Here is a 22147-nt window from a genome sequence, read left to right as displayed (position 1 = left end):
CTGCTTAATCTAATGCCCTCTCAAGGGTACTTGTCTTCCATTAGACACTGAGTACCCAAGCGAGGACACTAAACTACGCAGTTTTGTCGAGCACACCCCAAGGGAGAACTCGAAAATCCACATTTTTTTGTTAGGATCATAAATGAGAGTATAAAGCTTACAACATCTTTAGCCATTTCTTATATTGTTTAATACAATAACGGAATTACACATGTGATCAGAGTTTTAGCGGAAAAGAAAGTTATTTAATGATGTGTGAAGCATTAACATGTAACCATCTAAATATAAGATATGCTGGCAGTTTTTACATCTTTTCTTATAAAACCTTTAGCGAGGGTTATAAACAACACTACGACCATAGTGCGAAAGGAATCCTCTCTGAGCCCACCAGGAGGTTTCCACACACAAAAGTCATCTACCATCCGTCGGTCACCTGCAACAGGGGGAATAAAACCCTGAGTACTCGATTGTACTCAGCAAGACTTACCCGACAGAAGAAAGTAAAAGACTCTAAAGATATGCAAGGTTATTTGGCTTGTTGGTTGATTGCCCTTGCAGGAAGCATTACTAATAGTGCATCCTTATGTTCCAAGTTTTTAGCAGTTGTTTTTAATTAATTAGCTAATTATTCTAGGTAAGCACCTATGCTACTTTCAAGCATTTGGATAAGCAATCAGAACCATTTTTTCACCTTTCAAGTTCTAGTTCTTACTACGGTGCTAGACCATAGCCAAGTCGGTACCATCTCATAGAAAACGACGATTCGTGAATCAATGTATCCTAGCTGGGTACCCCGAAACACACGCTCCGCTTGTACCCCATGCACAAACGGAACCAACTCATCTCCCTCCTACCAAGGGGTCTAGGTCCTCGTCCAAACTTGGACTCCAAGCCTCCAACACCTAAGATCCGGTCTCAGTATGGTGCTTAGACCTCCACCTAATACCCACCCCTTAAAAGTCAGTCCGGAAAGAGCCGGAACCCATGACAAGAGTGATAAGTCTTCCCACTCCCATAAGCAAGTATGTGCTCAGGATAATAAGTCTGTGACCTAACTACCATCCACAGTAACAGGCGGTCCTCAATCGACACAGGTGGAACAAGTGCAACCCGAGCCTCGCTCGATTGCCTAACCGAATCCAGATCCAAAGTACAATTCTGCCTGGTCTCCAATTATCATCCATATATATATTTCAGGAGATAGTATATAATAATGTTTTCCTATCTCTCATGAGTAACAGGTAATCACTCGACTTCTACCGGATCCTATAGCATAGAATTCTACACAATTCTGCCATACTAGTAAGACTCATACGATAGGGATATATATATATATATATATATATATATATATGTGTGTGTGTGTGTGTGTGTGTGTGTGTGTGTGTGTGTGTGTGTGTGTGCAAGTGGATTTCATTCAACTCCTTAAAACTTAATGCACAAACATGAAATAAAGTGCTAAATAATAGAGGTTATGCACCGGGGCTTGCCTAGGCAAGATATAACCAAGGATTAGCATTCTATCATGGCAACACGATCACCGAGGCACCATCTTTTCTGTTTCCCTGGTCAACTTTACGATCCATCATTGTTCCTATTATGATATACGTGGATGCAACGCAGAAAACATAATTAGCCAACGGCAACTGCAACTCTAAAAATACGATTACGCTTCACAAGCTAACGATCTAGCTATAACGACTAGCGTACTAGGCTATGTATCCACATCATCAAGTAAGGCTTCATTTCTAGAAAATGTTTTAGTTCTACAATCCCAAGGTATTTCAGCATTTTATTGATTAAATATATTTTTTTGAACTAGGGCTCATTTAGTTACGCTAGCAAACTAATTATTACGAAGCTACAAAAATTACAGTGAGCACCTAATAATGTTAGGAATTTACTATGAAAGTTTTAGAGTCAACACTATCCCCAATTTATCACAACAATTCCTAAAAGTTTATATTTTAACATTATCAAGCATCTCAAATTAATTAGATCACTCTTGAAAATACTATGAAGCTATATGAATAAAATATACTAGCAGATAGATCATGATTTTAGGAACCTAAAAAAATTAGTTTCGCAATTTTTGGTCAACTACACAAATTTATATTGAATTTACAAATTTACCTTAGAAACTAAACTAGAAACTGCTTAAAAGAGGAAAAGGGCTGGCGTCGCGACGGCCCTACGTGGCCCAAGCTTGGGGGAGCCCGCACGCGATGGTGGCTTTGTAGAAAAGCCCCCAAGCTTCTAGGTAATAGTACAACTACCATGCGCACTATTCCTACCGGCAGCGACTTTGCAAACAAGCCCTCGGTTGTTTCCACTTTTACCACGGGGAGGTCCCTAGGGATCCCCGCGCTCGCCGGCGTGGTGGCCGATGGCATAGGGCGATTACTCCAGGCAACCTAGGCGTGCTATGATAGAAGTAAGGGGCTGACCACCATCTATGGCTAAACTTGAAAGGATGGGTGGCGGTTAGAAACTCGAAAATGTACTAGCGCGAGCGGCTATCCGCAGCGGCGGCTCAGCCGTTATGTTGACCTAGGGCACTAACGGAGAGGTAGAGATGACAGGGAAGCACTAGAAACCCATCAAGGATCAAACTACGGTGATGGTTGAAACCAAGAAGTGCTAAGGTGGTCAGGCCACGTGCGCCCACACCACATGGCGGTGCTTTGAGCGTGGCACTAGCGCATCACTGCACCCACAGCGGAACCCTAGGCCAACCTGACTTGAGCACCAGCTAGAGGAGATCAACATGAGTCTAGAAACACCACCAATTAGGTTCTCCCCCCACATATTGGGACTTACCCCCAACCCACTAGCTACGGCGGCGCTCATGGCCGGTGGTGGGCAGAACCCAAAATTGGCCGTAGACAGACCACCGCTGGACCCGATGAGAATGGGGCATCTAGTTAACTCCCCATGCTACTAACTAGCACAAGGAATTGGGCTGAGAAGTCTTGAGCTAGTGATTATGAAGGGGAGAGAGCAGTGCATCGCCACTGCTACATCACGTGAAGCGGCCCCGGCAGGGTTGACCCGACCATGACCCGACAAGGCCCAGCAACATGAGGATATGGCTGCATGAGCGAGGGTAGGAGGCATGTTGGTTAGTGCTTGGATGGAGCCATGAGGTGTGCTTGCGCGTGAAACGCTTGAATACAGTAGCTGGGCCCGAGTGGGCTCACCGACGTCGGCTAGCGGGATAGGGCGAAGCAGGGAGGCATCACCGTCACCCCTTGACCGGGTCAATTGACCCAGACATGGCGGGCAGCGACATAGGCCCACGGTAGATGAATCATAGGGTGGGGTGACTGCCACACAGCCATGGCAACAATGGCCACGGCCTCGGCCCGACCTCGCACGCGGCCCAGCGGTCAAGATGGTGCACGCACGCGGTGACAGCGGGGGCACACGATAGCAGCATCACGATGACGCCTCACCACATGCTTGCATAGTGGCTACACCAGCATAGCACAGTGGCAGCCCCTCGGCACGAAGCAGCGGTGCGCGCAACACCCGTGTCCACGCATGGCTAAGGCACGACTCGACCGGCCCGACACGCAGCATGGGCAGCAACGGGACCGCCACCAGCAAGGTCACACGTGGTGCGCGCATGCGACGGTGCGAGCACCCAATGTGACGCCGCACTCCCAAGCATGGTGACCACGCACTCTAGGCCGAATAGACAGACAACGTGCTATACATGAACTTTAAAGCGTCAAAACCAACCGCTTAAAGCCCAATTGAGATTAAAACAAGAGTTCAAGATTCTAGTAGGCACTAAGGGCTTCTCGTCCGAGCAACGAGCATGGCCGGAGAGTGCGCATCGAGGGAGATAGAGAGGTGCCAACATGGGTTCATCACGACGAGTGCAGGTTCATGAATGGAGCGCCAACAGCCTGGCCACAGCGCGTTCTTAGGTTGTTAGGGCAATTTTTGCGACGCCATGACAACTTAAACTCAACCGTGGACTACACCATGCAAAAGTACTCACTTAGAGGCAACCAACAATACAAAATCTTGGAGCTAGTTCTTAAGTATTTTAGTTAGAACTTAAATGCCAAGATGGCATTGTCTTCTAACTTTCATTCTTAGGAAGTCAAAAGTTTAGCTTGAACTAAACATTCATTAACACTCTTGCCATAATTTTTAAAATGTCCAAACCTCATTAACTGCTACAACAAGTATTTCATGCAATAGTCCATACCTTATACTAACCCATAGGAGCAAGATATTTAAGCACCAGTTAACTATTTGTTCAATATAATTCACCAAAAATGGCATTTTAAATATAAGTTTAAATTCTCGCCGATTCAACAAAAAGTTCTAGTTTAATTTTTGGATTCGATGTTTGAGCTCCCAAAACACTGGTTAACACTATTCTCTTTCCAAACCTAAAGTTACATTCTTATCTACACTATTTGCTCACCATTTTTACATAAGCACTATACACTAGTTATATTTTGTTTTTGTTTACAGAAATTGTTTTTCATTGACCTTAACCTAGGTGCTAAGCAAGCTCGTAACACTAGAGGCGTTACACGCTTGGAGCCCCGTTTGTTGCCACGCCCGGAGCCGATGCTGCAGTATGCCCCCGGTGTCTGCTCGACACATGGCCCGACCATGTTCGTCAAGCGCATGGGGGTTCCACTGGAGGCGCTGCCGATGCCGATAATGCTGTTGCCGCCTCCACCACCGTTGTCATCAATCGCGCATCGTGGCGCTCCTCCTCTCCCCAACCGTAGTGCTAGCGTGGAGGCTTGGCCACCTGGATTCGCCTATGACCTCGACGTCGTGCTTCCACCACCACCTCCACTGTCCGGGCCATGCTCCTACGCTGACACGACAGCCAACCGCCGCCAAGGCCTATGCCAGAACGTCCTCCCGTCCAGACATGCTGTTGGAGCATTTGTCTCCTCCTTGGTTGAGGAGGGGGTGGTTCCCCACCTTTGAGTGGTCTAGGACAGGCCGGTGGGGGTGGATCCGCCATTCCTGGCTCGCAGCGATGGCCCTTGTGGCCGAAGCTCACCGGGGATGAGTGGGGTCTGCCTTGCCGGCCGGCCTCCATGGCCAGAGTAAGGGCTTCGACCCCAATCTGCCATGAGAGGAACGGGATGAGGGAGAAGAGGCTCATGACGACGACAACCCACATCTGGAGGCTTGACGACGGCAATAGGAGCAGCAGCAGCGACAAACGGTGGCGGCGCCAGGCAATGGCGGCGATGGTTGGCCAGGCGGCAGCGGTTTGGGCTAGGGCGGTTAGTGTTTCCAAATGCTAATTGCTGGCCCTTATAAACCTACAGTGGGGGCAGCCGGCTAGGATGAACCAACGACCTAGGCCCAGGTTGTGGCCCGCGCGCGTGTTGCCCTAGAGCGCCTGGCTCGGCCGCTCCCTTGGCTGCCTGGCTGAGCCACGTGCTTGGCCTGGCTGCTGGGCTGCCTGCTTGCTCTCCTGAGCCAACTTTGCCCTATTTTGATGCCTAGGAATTTTATTTCTTAGTTATTTTTCCTTTCAATAGTAGTACAATTAATTAGCATATGATTTAATTCATTTTCCTACAAGAACATCAGTTTATATGTATTACTCGATGTTGCTCTGTACCTGCTGTACGTTGTCATTGTATATAAATGTTGTTTGATTTTATTATATTACAATGCAATCTGTGATTCTATTATATTTTGGAGTATGCTGGTGAATCCAAAACCCCCTTTTGCACCACATACATATTACACTTGTGACTTTGATTATTAAATTGGAATATGTTGGTGCCCCCAAAACCCCTATTTTGCACCAACATATATGTTGCATTTGTAATTTTATAATAGAATTGGGTATGTTGATGCCCCCAAACCCCCTTTTTACACCACATACATGTTAAATTAGCTAGTGACTTAGATGCAATTTAACAAAATTATCCACAGAATTAGAAAACTTTAATTACTATAGGTTTAAAATTGCAATATAAATATCTTGATTATTTTGGTTCATTAACACTAGGTAATGGAGTCTATGGCATTGGCTGCGTTTAATTCCTTGTGAATTATTCTGCCTAGAGACCGTGCCATAGCAGTTATTAAATCACCCGTTACTGAGAGGTCTACATCATATTTCTCTAAAACTTGATGATTATCTACACTACATTTTTACCCAAAATAATGGTCTTGGATTGTTATAAATGGCTTATATCTATTTTCATCATATTGTTTTGCTATTACACAAGATGGTAGAGACCTAAGCAATGGCTGTGTTTTAATTCACTTGTGAATTATCCTGCCCAGAGATCGTGCTTAGGTAGCAATATATCTGCCTACCATAAAGATCTACTCTTTGTCTTTGACTTAGAGACTATGTGTCTTGTGTATATCAAATTTTATGATGATTTGCTGTATGGTCTACACAATTTTGTGATTACCTACAACACTCCAAAACTATGATAAAATATAAACTTTAAAATATTGCACCTAGTATTACAACATTACCATGTTGATTTTAATTTACCATATGGTAAATTAATTAATCCATGGTTATCCACGTAAGATCATGGCCACTAAGGAGTTTAAGGAACTCGCGTTAAATGGCAGCAATTATCCTACATGGGCTTCTGATATCAAGATAGCGCTTGCATCTCGTAGTCTTTTTGCCATAATTCAGGAACTCCAAACTGGGGTTGTCCTACAAGATAAGCATATATATACTGCTTTGGCTTTGCTATGGTTTTATATTCATAAAGACCTAAAATCTAAATACCTTATGATTGAAAATCCTCATGAATTATGGGTCGCTCTTAAAGAGCGATATGAACAGCAAAAAGAACTTATTTGGCCTAAGGCCAATCATGAATGAAATCATTTACGTCTTCAAGATTTTAAATATGTGGAAGACTATAATCACATTGTTCATAGGATTTGTTCTAAGTTGAAGTTTTATGAGAAAGAGCCAACGGATGCAGATAAGATAGAGAAATCACTCTCTATTATGCTTCCGTCTGATAGAGTATTGCAACAACAATACAGGGCTCATAATTACCAGCTTTATTCCCAAATTATTCATACATTGACCCAAGCAGAAAAACATGATGAACTTCTTCTGAAGAATCATCATAAGCGCCCTATTGGTTCGGCACCTCTGCCTGAGGTTCGCAATGTATAGAAAAATGCTAGGAATAAGTTCAATGGATCTTTTCCAAAGAACAAAACTGGTAAACACAAACACAATAGGAGACAAAGGACTAATTCAAACAAGAGGAAGAAGGACAATGCGAAATCCAAAAATGACAACAAGTGTCATAGATGTGGAGATTTTTCGCATTTTGCCAAGAATTGTCGTGCACCTAAGCATCTGGTTACTTTGTACCAAAAGTCCTTAAAGGAGGTCAAGCTAGCACGAGATACAAGATATGAGGCACACTTCAATCTTGCATCTGAGGCTATCCCTAAAGAGGGTTGTTTTAATCAAGCCCCAAAAGAACAAGTGAACAATAATTCTCTGAACATTGAAGAGAACCTTCCATCAATGGACAACATGCTTCTAGACTTTGGTTCTAGAGACATGTTTGGATATTTGGAGTAATCTCGGTTCAGCACTGATATCACATCTGATACATATGTTGTAATAGTTTAAGTCATACAAACATATAGTTGTTTTGGGTTGCATAGTGCTTGAGAGTTGTACAAACTTCTTTATATTGTTGTTAAGTTCTACCAACTCATTGATATTGTAATATCATACTCTTGTACTTGATATTCAATATATTGTATGTATAATTATATATGTTACATTTGATTATTTTAATTACATTTGTTTTACATATAGATGTCTGCTGATCTCAATCCAAAGGAGGAAGAATTATGCCTTGTGGACTCATGTACCACAAACTCTATACTTAGAGAGATGAAATATTTCTAGACTCTTAAGAAAAGATAAGGAAATATTATGACCATCGCTGGTCACGATGCGTTAATAGTTGGTTCAGGAAGAGCCACTATTACTCTCCTTATGGGTACACAAATTATGATGGAGGATGCCTTGTTGTATCCCAACTTGACTCGTACCCTTCTAAGTTTTAGAGATGTCCGTAAGAATAGTTTCCATGTGGAAACACATATGGATAATAAAGAGGAATTTCTTCTCTTTACCAAACTTACTGGATATGGCAAACAAATCTGTGGAAAGATTTCTTTGCTCCAAACTGGATTGTACTTTACATACATAAAGCCCATAGAACATGTTGCTTATAAGATAATTTTCCAAGACGTTGATACATTCTGAAACTAGCATGATCAACTTGGGCACCCTAGAATAGGGATGATGAAGAAAATTATCAGCAATTCCATTGATCATGATATGGAAAATACAAAATTTCCCCAAAATAAAGATTTTTGTTGCACTGCTTGTGCAACTAGGAAATTAATTTAAGGCCATCATATCTTAAAATTCGAGCTGAACCACTCAAATTCCTTCAAGGAGATATTTGTGGTCTGATCCAACCATTATCGGGGCCATTTAGGTACTTCATGGTATTGATAAATGCATCTACTAGGTGGTCTCACGTGTCTCTTTTATCAACGCGCAACCATGCTTTTGCCAAAATAATGGCTCAACTTATTAAGTTGAAGGCACATTATCCTGAACATCAGATTCAATCTATCCAAATGGACAATGCTGCTGAATTCTTATCCCATGCTTTTAATGATTATTGCATGGCATTGGGAATTTAGGTTCAGCATTCTGTTCCATATGTACATACTCAAAATGGTTTGGCTAAATCGTTGATTAAAGGAATCCATCTCATTGCAAGACCTTTGTTGATGAATTACAAATTGCCTACGTCATGTTGGTGTCATGCAGTTCTGCACGCTGTCGACCTGATCCAATATCATGAAACATCCCCTTTGCAGTTAGTACATGGGAAACCTCCAAGTATTTCCCATTTGCGTAAGTTTGGGTGCGTAGTATACGTACCCATCTCAACACCTCAACGGACATTGAGGGGTCCTCATAGGAAATTGGGGATCTATGTGGGATATTCATCTCCGTCGATCATTACGTACTTAGAACCTCTAACAAGGGATCTATTTACAGCCTAGTTCGCTGATTTTATTTTTAATGAGGATCATTTCTGGGCATTAGGGGGAGAATTGTACCAAAAAGAATGTTAGGAAATTGATTGGAATGCAGAAGGCATTTCATTTTCTGATCCACGTACTACAGAAACTGAACTACAAGTTCAAAGAATTATTGATTTGCAAAGTATTGCAAATAATCTTCCAGACACTTTCACTGATTATAAAGGTGTTACAAAGTCTCTCCATCCTACAAGCAATGTGCCTGAAAGAGTGGAGGTACCTAATAAAACCACTCACCCCCAAATTGGCAAAAAGAGGAGGAGAAGCACTTCCAAGAGACAAGATGTGATTGCTGGCAAGCAAAAGAAGACTGAAAATGCAACTTAACCTTTGGTTGAAAGACACCTAGATGACATACAATGTCTTGTGGATAGAAGTGATCCACAATCTAGCTCAGTTATGCACATAAACACTGAGGCTGTAACATCGAAAGACCCTAGATCCATCGTTTTGGGAAGTCATGATGAATCTTTAAGGGTAGACAAAATAGCTATAAATTTCATAGAAACTGGAGAGTCTTATAATCGTAAGTACATAATAGTCGATATTTATTTCTCTGAACAAATTGCAAATATCCTCCAAACTGATTCAGATCCTAAGTCTATGACTGAGTGCAAGAAGCGCTCGGACTAGGATAAGTGGAAGGTAGCAATTGAAACAGAGATTGCCTCGCTTTATAAAAGAAAAGTATTTTCGGTTGTAATGGCAACACCCCCTGGTATCTTCCCTATGGGATACAAATGGGTTTTTTGTCCGTAAAACGAACAAAAACAACGAAGTGGTGAGATATAAAGCAAGACTTGTGGCACAAGGTTTTACACAAAGACCTGGAGTTGATTTCAATGAAACTTACTCTCCGGTAATGAGCGGAATAATGTTGCGATACTTAATATCGCTGGTAGTACAAAATCATCTATCTATGCAGTTGATGGACGTAGTGACCGCATATTTGTATGGGTCATTGGATTCTAATATATACATGAAAGTTTCTGATGGAATCAGTATACCGAATCCCAAGGCAAATCACAACATGTGTTGCGTCAAGTTGCAGAAGTCATTATATGGCTTAAAGCAGTAGGGCCGAATGTGGTACAATCGGTTAAGTGAATTTCTTAAGTTGAAGGGATACACAAATAATGATGATTGTCCATGTGTCTTCATTAAAAAAATTATCAACAAGATTTTGTATCATATCGGTGTACGTTGATGATCTTAATATCATTGGCAATGAACCCGATATTAATGAAGCACGTCATCATTTAAAGACGGAGTTTGAAATGAAAGATTTGGGTCAAACCAAATTTTGCTTGGGTTTACAACTTGAGCACTTTCATTCTGGTATATTTATATACCAAACTGCCTATGTCCAAAAGGTATTTGGAGAAATTCAATATGGACAAGTCATATCCAACAAAAATCCCGATGGTAGTGAGATCCATAGATATTAAGAAGGATCATTTTAGACCGCAAGAAGAAGAAGAGATATTGGGACCACATGCCCCATATCTTAGTGCCATTGGAGCACTAATGTATCTTGCTAATAGCACCTAAATTTGTTGGCAAGACATAGTGTTGTTCCTATCAAACGTCATTGGGTAGGAGTCAAAACTGTTTTGAGATACCTCAATGGCACCAGAGATCTTGGATTATTCTATAATAGAAATCAAGATCCAATTTTGTTAGGATATACAGATGCTGGTTATTTATCATATCCCTACAATGATAGATCACAAATAGGCTTTGTATTCTTGCAAGATGGAACAACAATATCTTGGAAGTCTTCAAAGCAGACTTTGGTGTCTACTTCCACCAATAATTCTAAAATAATTGCTTTATATGAAGCATCACGCGAATGCTTATGACTTCGCAGAATGATAAACCACATAATACAATCATGTGGTATTGATACACTTGAGACACCAACAATTATCTTTGAGGATAATTCGGCATGTGTTACACAAATGGAATCAGGTTATATTAAGAGTAATATGATTAAGCATATTATTCCCAAGTTATTCTATCCCCATGAGCTCCAAAAGAATGGAGAAATTGAAATCTTGCAAACTAAGTCATGTGATAATCTAGCAGATTTATTCACAAAATCTCTACCATACTCCGCATTCCGTAAATGTGTTGAGGGTATTGGTATGAGAAGACTTAGAGACTTGTAAGAATCAGGGGGAGAATTCCTCTAAAATATAACATGTTTTCAACATCACATTACCCTCTTTTTCCTTTATATGAGTTTTACTCTTCTGAAGTTTTCTCACGTAAAATTTTTAATGAGGTAATATTAACACATAGTAAATGTCATATTATCTATTTTTCCTCATAGAGGTTTTTCGAAGATAATATTTATGACATATTGATCTCTGATCAAACTGTTTTAGACTATATCTTTGGGGACACCTGAAGGGTCTATTAACATTGGAGTTATTTATATCATTGTGTTTCTTCTTATTTTTTCCTACTGGGTTTTAAGGAGTTTTGCCTAGTATATCGGTATACTTTGATTTTTTCCTATAGGGTTTTCCAAAGCTTCAAGACAATAACTGATGAATGTACAACGATACCTACAAGGAACGAATTGATCAAGGGCAGTGTGAAGATTATTATTTAGTGATCAATTTAGGTTAATCTCATCATTAGCAACTGCTAATGATAGTTTCAGGATAGGCATAGAAAGACACCTTTTCACCAATAGACAACCGCCCCTTGAGCTTGTATACATGTATAGATACTGTTCATCAATAGAGAGATTGGTCATTTTTCATCGATCGCTTTCGCTTTCACCATTTCACTTGCAATAAATTTAATCAAACTTAAGATGCTTTGACTTAAGTTTTTTTTTTGGGTAGAATAACTTATAATTTAGAATGGAAGAAATACTTTTTTTATGGTTTACCCTGGTCAGGAAACCTCGGCGGTTAGTTTGTACTCCGTAGTTACAAGAGTCGACCAATCACAAGGATGTGCCTGTTCCTGTCTGTCTCAGATGATGCAGTGCACACGAGTTCACAGCTGGTTTCAGAGAAGGAGCTTATTCAATTCTTGGACTTGTCTCTTCCTTTTAGTTTTTATTTTCTTTTGAAAAATACGACTTGCGTTGTCGTTTTTATTTTTTTCAAAGTGGATTACATACATTCTACAAAAAAAAAGTCATGTGGATGGATTCAAAGTGGAGATCGAAAAAAAAGAATAGGCTTTACAAGAGAAAATTGGGCCTCAGCTTGAAAGACGAGAAGAAAAGTCCAAAAATGTTGAAGTTGACCTTTGTTATTTTTAATTAAAAAAATAAAGTCGAACCTTTTTTATTTTCATGGTGCTTTATTTCTTTATTTCATTATCGTTAGAGCTCTTCTTTTCTGTGTTTTGACACGATCCAAAAAATTATACTGTGCAGAAAATGAACCTAAAAATGAGAAACACATGGACCTGCTGTCTCAAGAATCAGATGATTTTTCTGAGGAGATGTCAATTCCTTTCAAATAAAAGTTTTGTCGTGATTCCTTTATCCTGAGTTTTTTTTTCCGTCCAGTCTATATGCCGACACCCAGCTGCCTACTTCCCACTGGCCAGGCAGACAAGTGGAACAAAAGGCCCTAAAAAATATGGTGCACAGATAAGATTACTTAACCAGCTAATTGTCACACATAATTTGATTAGGTCACAGTTGATCATTCATTAAACAAAGTTCCTGTTAGGGCAGCACAGTACAACCCAGACGCCCAACCCTTCACCTGCACAGGTGTTGAGACGAGTATCCTGCAGTACCAAAGTGCATCCCTGCTAAGAACAGAAACCTCACTCATTGAGAATCGGTGAGAAATTAAGCAACAACAAGAAAGTAGAGAAAAAAAAATGTTATCCCTTCAGGATAGTGGGGATCAGAACTGACTGCAATGACATCTCTGCTTCTGCAAGCCTGCAATGTGCATCACTGCATGGAACAAGTGGTTGGCCAAGAACATGGCATTTGTCCATCTGATTCTCTGAATCTGGACCTAAGAATATAAGCTAAATGCTAAGGTAAACTCAGGAGTGTTCTTGAGTGGTAGCTGAGGATTAGACAGCCGGAATTCCTAATGCCATGTGATTATGTGAAACATGACACCAAGCAACTAAAGAGCATATAGGAGTACTAGCTGAAAGCTACAATTCATCACACCTACACACCAGGATTATATTCAGAGTGGCATACTGGCTCCGGTTTTCAACAGCTGGATGAACACAGGATGCTTATCCAAGATGCGTGCAGAAATTTAGAGTCAAAAGCCATGTTTATTTTTGCTTCAAATGGTTGGAACTTTAGTTATCGCCTTGGGAACTAGTTTGCACATGTGTGAGTTTCGTTTGGAGTGAGTTTATAATAAGCTTGGTCTGATGTTTCTCTTTTATGAGAAGCTGAAGCCGGAACATTTGTTCTATTATCTAAAAAAAATCAGGATTATATTCCTTTTCTTCATATAAGAGTGAGAAAATATTCTTTCTTGGGTTCTTCTTGTAGAGGACAAAACAAGTCCTGCAAATGCTATCAAAAGTAAAATCAGATAGCAAAGCAAAGCATTTGTGCTTGCATTGTTTAACTTAGATTGGTAAGGATCATATGCCTATCTAGGGTATCTGATATTGCGTTCAACGAAGAGAATAACCGCATCGTTTATTTGTTCGTCTAGGTCTAGTCGACTAGTCCCACGGCAGTAGTAGCATATACCACGAAGCATGCTTTTAGTTCCTCTTTAGCCGTCCCAAACCCCAAATTCCAACATCTTTCTTCAGTTTATTCATCATTATCAGTTTTCTTTGACAAAAATCTATATGGTATATTTATTTTACACGCTAAGTATTGCCGCACTGACAAACATGGAAACACATAGGCTAGCTTTCATTATGTTGTAATAAGGACATGGTTGCAGATGTATTGTGACAATGCACACGAATCATTGTGTTATTGGAGGCTCCTTTTGAAAGTTCCACATTAGTTGTCACGAAACATGCTAAGATAAAATATAAATATAGAAATCATCCATATTGGCTATTAGATTTATTCTATTTTTTAAAACCCACATATGTCATTATAAAAAATACTCTAAAATAGCCTCCTAAATGCACATCAAAATTACCCACCTCCGCCGTTAGTAACATCTTGATCTTTCATCTAAATTACCCACATATGCTGTTTAAAAAAATAATATATAGGACCCCTCTAAATTTAGACTTCGACACCATTGCTAAAGAAATAGTAATATAAAGTAAACCACATATATTGTTGTAATAAGTATCGTTAGATTGATAATGGGATATACTTTCATAATATATTTATTTAGAGATAGATATTATTTCTGTAATACTTGGTCAAACTTAAAAATGTTTGCCTTCTCGAGAAGCCCTGTGTGCACTATTTTGGGATAGAGGGAGTAGATGGATAGCGGCGCCAAAGCGGAACAGGAAGAGAGAACAACATATTGCTTCTCTCAAGTCATCTTAAGTTGACTTCCTATCATTATTAAATCATTGTAAAACTGCATGCACGGTTGAAAAAGGCACAAGAACAGGACCAGAATTAGGGGGGGGGGGGGCGAAAAGAAAGGAAAAAAACACAAGTTGCATCAGTTCGCTGCTGAGAATAGGACCAGCAAATACATCAACTACTTACCACAGAGGGCGTGGCTAGCACTCGGATGTCCCGACGCTAGCCCTCCGTCCGGATGCCCGTGCTGCTGCGCCTGCTGCACCCGCGCCGCTGCGCCTGGCTGCCCATGCCTCGCCTGTTGCGCCCGCCCACGCCTGTTGATGCCACACTTGCTGCTGCTGCATGCTAACGCACGCTCGCGCATGCACGTGGGGACCACCTCTGCCTGCCCTCGCTTCCCGCGCCTGGCACTGAGGCGAGGCAGTAGAAGGCGAGGAGGGCGATGCAACACCCGATCTAGTTTTGAAACATCCAGATGCAATAATTGCAACATATGTCTAAAGGCAATGAAACATGCGTCTGGAACACTTACAAAAACACCTTAAAAACACTTGAAACCATTGCAAAACACATGCAACATCCAGATAAAACACTTACAACATATGTGTGAAAATATATGCAACATCCAGGTAAACACACTTGCAACATACGTCTCAAAAAAAGAAGAAACATTGAGAACAGAAACTTGCAACATATGTGTACAACCATTACAACATATGCAACATCTCGATCTAATTTTGCAATATCCATCTGAAACACTTGGAACATACCTTTGAAACGTCTTCAACAATTGAAATGTACGCTTGCAACATGCATTTTTTACCCTTCTTCCATGCGACGCGGAGCAGAGCGGGGGACGACGGGTTCCAGCCGCCGACGGCCGAGGATGGTGGCGTGGCCTCACAACGGCCAGCTACGCCGTGACGGCCCCCTCTCCTGGCGCCTGGGTTGGGCGCGGCGGAGGACAGAGCACGGCATGGCGCGGCGGGGACGGAGGTGCCGCTACAGTCACCGAGCATGCACACGGAGCTTGGAGGAGGAGAGCGAGGCACCGACGAACGGGTCCAGCAGCAACTGCAGTCGGTGGGGCGGTTGGCAGCGTACCTTGGCGAAGGATTCCTCCTCTCTATGGGGGATGGAGGCGCCGAGGGGTACGAGCCGGGCACCGCGGGGGATGGCAGTAGCGGCGCACCGGAGTGGACCGTGGCGCGAGATAGAGGCGCCAGGGAGATGGGGGCTGTGGCACGACGAAGTGGCACACGGCGTGGTGAAGCTGAGACGGCGCGAGACAGAGTCAGGAATTTTGTTTTTTTATCAGAGATACGGACAAATCAGACTAAGGTTGCGTTTGGATGTAGGTATTGAGACTCAGAATTCGGACTTGGAATTGCTAACTCTGAATGCCGCTATTTGGATGTCATGGAATGTGGAATTGGAAATGAAACTCAATACCAACCGATATTGGTCCCGCTCTCACCCCTTCACCCTTGATACCGAGTCGAGCCCCTCCGTATTCGCTGGAATCGTGTTGCCCCTGTCCCTCGCGTCTCTCTCTCACCCCCTTTGTCTTCAACACGAGAAGCTGCGCCACTGCTACCTGCCTCCCTCGCGTCGCCGTCGCTCCCTGCCTCCCTCATCGACAGGCCGCGCTGCCCCTCTCTGCCTCCATCGCCGGCGGGCCGCGCCGCCCCTCCCTGCCTCCCTCGCCGACAGCGTCGCCATCGCTCCCTGCCTCCATCGCCGGCGGCGCCACCGCCCCTCCCTGCCTCCCTCGCCGGCGGGCTGCGCTCCACGGGCGGCAAAGGGGATGAGATGTTGTCTATCAATTCCAATTTGATGATATGGGTATCCAAACATGAACCGGTATTTGCCACTCAGTTGAATTCTATCTAGCAATTTCATCTGCATCCAAACAATACCTTTGGTGTTGTATCCATTTCCAAAACTAGTCTGATTTGGTATTCAACACAATTCAATTCCAAACCCTCCAATATCTACGTCCAAACGAAGCCTAAGCGTTTCCGTACCACAAATTGTCATGCATGTCGCATGATTCCTTCACACCCTCAAATCACACTTACGTCACGCGACTGAATCATTAGCTGGTTTATACTTTATACGTACTTGTGTCCCTGTCATGACGCTGACATAACTGTGTCTAGTATGCTCGCTAACTTGTTAAGGTACATGAAAATTCAGTATGTGGTGTACCATTACCACCAGAGCCATTTCTTAATTAGCCTTTTAGGTTTCCAAAGGATGCTTTTTGTGTGGAGCGTGTGGCTTGTCTTTCTACTTGCGCGAAACGGTGTAACATAAAAGATGCGCTCCTAATACAGAAAAGGACTGTTTGCAAACTGTTAACAGCTTAGTTTTTTCTTTGGAAAAAATGCTATTTTTTTTAATGTTTCCATGAGTTTGATGTAGTTAATTGATCATTGTCATAGCACATGACCTCATATAAATCCTACGAAAATTTGAATCTCAATCAAGTTTCCAAGGATTTTATTAAACTATTTTCTGCAAAAATTTACAAATTCAGCCAGCTGAAAAATACTTACAAAATACTAATGTATAGAAGAAGACGAATATGCCTTAATCCTCCACTCAGGAGACGACAAAACAGCTCACCAAATAAACAGGGCATTTCGGTCATTAGAGACCCGCACCCTCCGAAAGTCCGAATGCTCTTCTATAAATTCCACCCCTCTTCCACGCTTCAGAGTTTACCGGCCGGTTAACCCACACAAATTGTCGCCACCACCGCACACGACATCCATCCTACAACCCCAGCCTCATTCCACTGGGCCCGCATCTCAGATCACTGGTGGACGACACCACCGGCCGGCCAGCTTCTCCGGCCACCGTTCCTCGCGCAGAACTTGCACTGACGAAACCTACCTTGTCATCCGGCGGCGGGGCCATGGGGTTCTCGCTGTACCCCACCAAGTCGAAGACGCGCATGCCGTGGAGCACCAGCTTCTTCCGCCACAAGTTCCCCGCCGCCGCCGCGCCCTCCTTCTGATCAGGCTAACTCCGGCCGCCCGGCGACCACCGTGCTTCAAGAAGAGGTGGAGGAGCATCCATAGACATACAGACGTTCAGTACATACATACACGTACGTGAGTGTGCGCGTACAATCGACACCTTTTTTTTCCCTTCTTTGGTTCGTGTTAGTACTTGGCCCATGGACTCCGCTCGTAGCATGATCAGCAGCTCTGCTGTGCCATTCCGTGCTGCCGGCGATGGCGGCGGACAGGTGTTTCTCTTTGGCGGCCGCGATGGCGGCGGCGGATTCCTTCGAGGTGAGTCAGTCAGTGATCTTGACGGATAGATATCTGAACTGAAGCGCTACTTATTTCTTGGAATGCGTTGCTCATGTCATGTCCTCTCCTCATATGCAGGATTGCCGTTGGTGGGTGGCGCCAGCGCTGCTGCCGATGCGGCGGACGGGCGGCGCAAGCGCGCGTTCCAGCTGACGGCGCACGAGGAGCTTCAGCTGCAGCTCCAGCTGGAGCTGGGCGACGACGAGCTGATGTGCGGCCTCGACTACGACCTCCAAGGGCCGCAGCAGCACGAGCGGGCGAAGCGGCGGCTGACGGCGGAGCAGGTGCGGGAGCTGGAGCTGAGCTTCGAGGAGCAGAAGCGGAAGCTGGAGCCCGAGCGGAAGAGCGAGCTGGCGCGACGGCTCGGGATCGCACCGCGCCAGGTGGCCGTGTGGTTCCAGAACCGCCGCGCGCGCTGGAGGACCAAGCAGCTGGAGCAGGACTTCGACCGCCTCAGGGCCGCGCACGACGCCCTCCTCGCCGGCCGCGACGCCCTCCTCGCCGATAACGATCGCCTCCGCTCACAGGTGAGGATCGAAATTCGAAACCCTTTTTTACAAAAAAAAAAAAAAAAAGATAAAAACTTTCGGTGGCATCGAAACCGAATAAGAAGATAATCCTAGACATCCTAGAATTCGTGTATGTGAAAACATTATAAAGGTTATTGGTTAAATATGGTAATCGAATTGGTAGATCTATTTGTTTGAAAAGGAATTGACTAGATGTGTATGCATCTTTAGATATGCTTTCCTAAAAGTCTGAACTTCGGGCGTTTCCTAAACTTGCCACGCCGCAAGTATATTCTCCTAGTGATGTAGTACAGCCGTGTAGGCTAGGCCTAGCATAGCATCTAGGGGTATCGATTAACAAATTGAACAGAACAGCAGAGACTGCGCGATGATAACAATCCGACCGATGAATCAGGTCAGCCTCTAATCATAATCAAGAAATAGAACCCAACATTGATTAGTAAGGCCACTGTGTTGAGCCAGAGGTAGACACTGCATTATTTCACATGGCACTGGAGGTTGCTGTTCATGTATGTTTCGGTGCCTGAACCTGACCAGGTCATGAAAAGTACTCTTACATACTAGTATCATTTTGTGTAATCATACAGTCAATGCAAAACCCCTCAAAAAAATTCAGTTTCGTCAGAGTTTTATATAATAATTATATATACATATCGCCGTTGGTATCAGGTGATCACGTTAACTGAGAAACTGAAAGCGAAGGAGTCATCAGCGTCAGAGCCGGAAGAGCAGACAGTTGCCGTTGAAGCGACAGCCTATGCTCTTTTCCAAGAAGAAAAACTCTGCTCCGAGATCGCCACCGGCAGCGCTGCAGCGCCGGCGCTAGGGACCAACGACAGCCCGGAGTCCTACTTCGCCGGGGCGCGCTCGCCTCCGTCGTCGCCAGAGGACGACTACTGCAGCTGCGGCGCCGACGACCGCACCTTCTTCCTCCCGGACGCTCTGCTCGCCACGGCCGTGGAGCAGAGCCTCGAGCGCGCTGCTGAAGAGGATGGAGCGCAGCTCAACAACTGGGCATGGTTATGGAACGATCAGCAGTATTAGGGAATGCATGCATGACTAAGAGCATAGTATTGCAGTGCAAATTTGGTTTCGAGCTTTGCTGATGTCGTTGATACAGGTTCTGATCTGCTAATTGGCCAGGTGTGTTGATTTATGCCTCGGTACTGTTCACCGTGACATTTCTCACCCTGCTGAAAGTGTTCGTGTGTTACTCTCACATCAGTAGTGTTTGCAGTGTGCCAATGTTTTGTTCTAAAAATGGCCAAAGTTGGGCTGCGTATGTAACTAAATTACTTTGAATAAATGGGCCAAGGCCCTTGTCTTGACTCTCAGAAAACATGGACCTTTCCAGGGCCCAGGGCCCAGGCTAAGGAACTATTACCTCGTGGATATGAACCACCACGATTGACATCATCTCGGGATCGTAAGGCAATCGATTGCCGGTATTATTTCACTCGACTGAGCTAATCTGAGGGCCACATCGAAATCATATTTTTTTTAAGGACGTTCTTATGCTAACTGCCCCTAAAAATGGGTAGATTTCTAGTTGTAATCGACTATAAATTGATTTTTTGAGGCGGTTAAGTGATGAGCAAATAAATTCATTATTTTTTTGAATGAAGAACAAATTTATATAAAAAGTGTAGATCTTGATTTGACATAAAACTTTGTAGTTGACTGGTTTTTTATTTGAGATCATTTAGGGGTCTAAATATATACATTTTAAGTTCTCAGATTTTAATATCCATGAATTTCAAACGACATCGAACGGAGACGCTCCCTATAAAGTTGTAGTTCTTGACAAGATCTAAAATTTCTTGTGTGTTAATAAGAGGGGCTCATGCGAGCCAAGTGTACATGGTTCAATTTCTCATAGACCCACTTATGCGAAAAAAATAGAAGACTTAAGGCTAGCGACACCCTTGAGGTACCCTAGGGCACGCAATTTTTTCTTATAATTTTCTAAAGTGGTTTAATAGTTTTTGTGATTTTTTAATTATATTTCTAAAAACTTAGTCGAACCATTTCTAAGAATTGATTTCCCGATGCAGTTGCAAAACTGTTCCAAAAAATGCCTTGTTTCTACATTCGATAGTGTACTAGTGGTTTTAAAACCCGCTACTAAAAAATTAATTTTGTATATGTCTAAAAATCGTTTGTATGGTAGTGGACCGTAATAGTTCTCAAGCTCTTGTTTTTTGAACTTTATAAACCCGTACGAAGAAGCAATACACATTTTATTAATAGTTGAGATCTCTTTGGTATCAACCAGGATAGCCATAATCTCATAGTCCTAAGCACAATTGATTCGCAGAGCTGTTCTGTTTTACTCGACTGGAATCTAGGAATTGTGGAAAATGTGTGGAATGAGGTATCATTAAGGTTAAAAAAAAGCAAACTACATTCCACTCTTTCTTTGAAAGTGAGTCCCTCCGGTAGTTTTACATTCATTCTCATTAGTACATATTCGGTTTTCTGTTTTAGTCTTTCCAAATCCAATTCATATATTTGTTTTTCAATAGTACACATTCAGCTTGAAAACTTGCTCTTGCTCTCAGTGGACGAAGTAGAACTTTCTTTACTAAAGTACTTTAGAAAGCTTTCAAAAATTGGCTAGCTGGATTGATTATCCCTTGTTGGGACTGGAGAGACTTGTGGAATTGGAGGGGCACTAGGTCCAATTGAATATGTCGCTGATAGCAGAAAAGGAGCTACAGCTAAGGATGGAATCAAATACGTATAGCACTATTTACCACATTCTAATTCGAATTCTAATACGAATACGGATATTATCAGATGTGAATATAAAACGAATGTCTACAATTCGTATACACATTCCGATATCTATTAGATTTTGACGATAACATATATCTATTTGTCAGTCGATAGTTTTAGTAGAACAAAATTATTGTGTATGTAGAGAATATAATTATATAACCACCGTAGATAACGACAACTCATAAAATAACATATATAATTATTTTAATAATTAAATATATTAAAAACCAATAAACTAAATAATATTTATAAATAAATATTTTAAAATATTAAAAACAATTTCATCAATATATGAATAATTAAAATACTTAAAATTAATATGATTAGCTATTGTAAAACAAACCTTTATATATCATTAATAATAATAATAAATTATATGATGGTATTGGCCACATAATAGATAAGTTTTAAACAGCTTAAATGATCCATATCATTTGTTATACTCCATCCGTTCTAAATTATAAGTCGTTTTGACTTTTTTGGTACATCTAATTTGCTACGCATCTAGATATAATAATGTGTATAGGTACATAGCGAAATGGATGAACCAAAAAAGTCAAAGCGACTTATAATTTAGAACAGACGGAGTATTAAATTTGATATTATTTATATTACTAATTAGTCATAGATAAGAGCTTAGATGGTTTTATAGGTAATTTGTTATTTGCGGATTGGGATAGTGTCTAATATATGTTTCATATTTTTTTCGAATGCTCACGTGGAATTAGATAGAGATAAATTATAGAAAACGAATATGGATAACATCCATATTAAAATTGGATATGAATACGGATATCCATATTGACTCTAAAACGAATACATACAGATATCGGATGTTTCAGACATTTTAACATCCGGATCAGCAGAGTTTCAGAACCAAAGTAGCAAAGCAAATA

The 22147-nt window shown here is 42.2% G+C and overlaps 1 protein-coding gene across 1 annotated transcript; it reads left to right on the top strand.

Moving 5' to 3' along the window:
* Nucleotides 1-17588: 17588 nt before the first annotated feature.
* On the top strand, nucleotides 17589-19798 carry LOC136546142 (homeobox-leucine zipper protein HOX25-like). The gene is made up of 3 exons (XM_066538117.1): nucleotides 17589-17919; nucleotides 18019-18467; nucleotides 19140-19798. Exons 1-3 carry the CDS (start codon nucleotides 17802-17804, stop codon nucleotides 19512-19514), a joined length of 942 nt encoding a protein of 313 aa, XP_066394214.1. The 5' UTR covers nucleotides 17589-17801; the 3' UTR covers nucleotides 19515-19798.
* The last annotated feature ends 2349 nt before the right edge of the window (nucleotides 19799-22147 follow it).

The sequence above is a fragment of the Miscanthus floridulus genome, chromosome 3 (genome assembly GCF_019320115.1).
Source record: "Miscanthus floridulus cultivar M001 chromosome 3, ASM1932011v1, whole genome shotgun sequence".
Classification (NCBI taxonomy): domain Eukaryota; kingdom Viridiplantae; phylum Streptophyta; class Magnoliopsida; order Poales; family Poaceae; genus Miscanthus; species Miscanthus floridulus.
This window is presented reverse-complemented; position numbering and strand designations above follow the sequence as displayed.

Excerpts from the sequence above, each read along its gene's own strand:
- LOC136546142 (XM_066538117.1), top strand. The coding sequence starts at position 17,802 with ATGGACTCCGCTCGTAGCATGATCAGCAGCTCTGCTGTGCCATTCCGT. Across the intron at positions 17,920-18,018 it reads CGGCGGCGGATTCCTTCGAG|GATTGCCGTTGGTGGGTGGC; the intron begins GTGAGTCAGTCA and ends CCTCATATGCAG. Across the intron at positions 18,468-19,139 it reads ACGATCGCCTCCGCTCACAG|GTGATCACGTTAACTGAGAA; the intron begins GTGAGGATCGAA and ends CGTTGGTATCAG.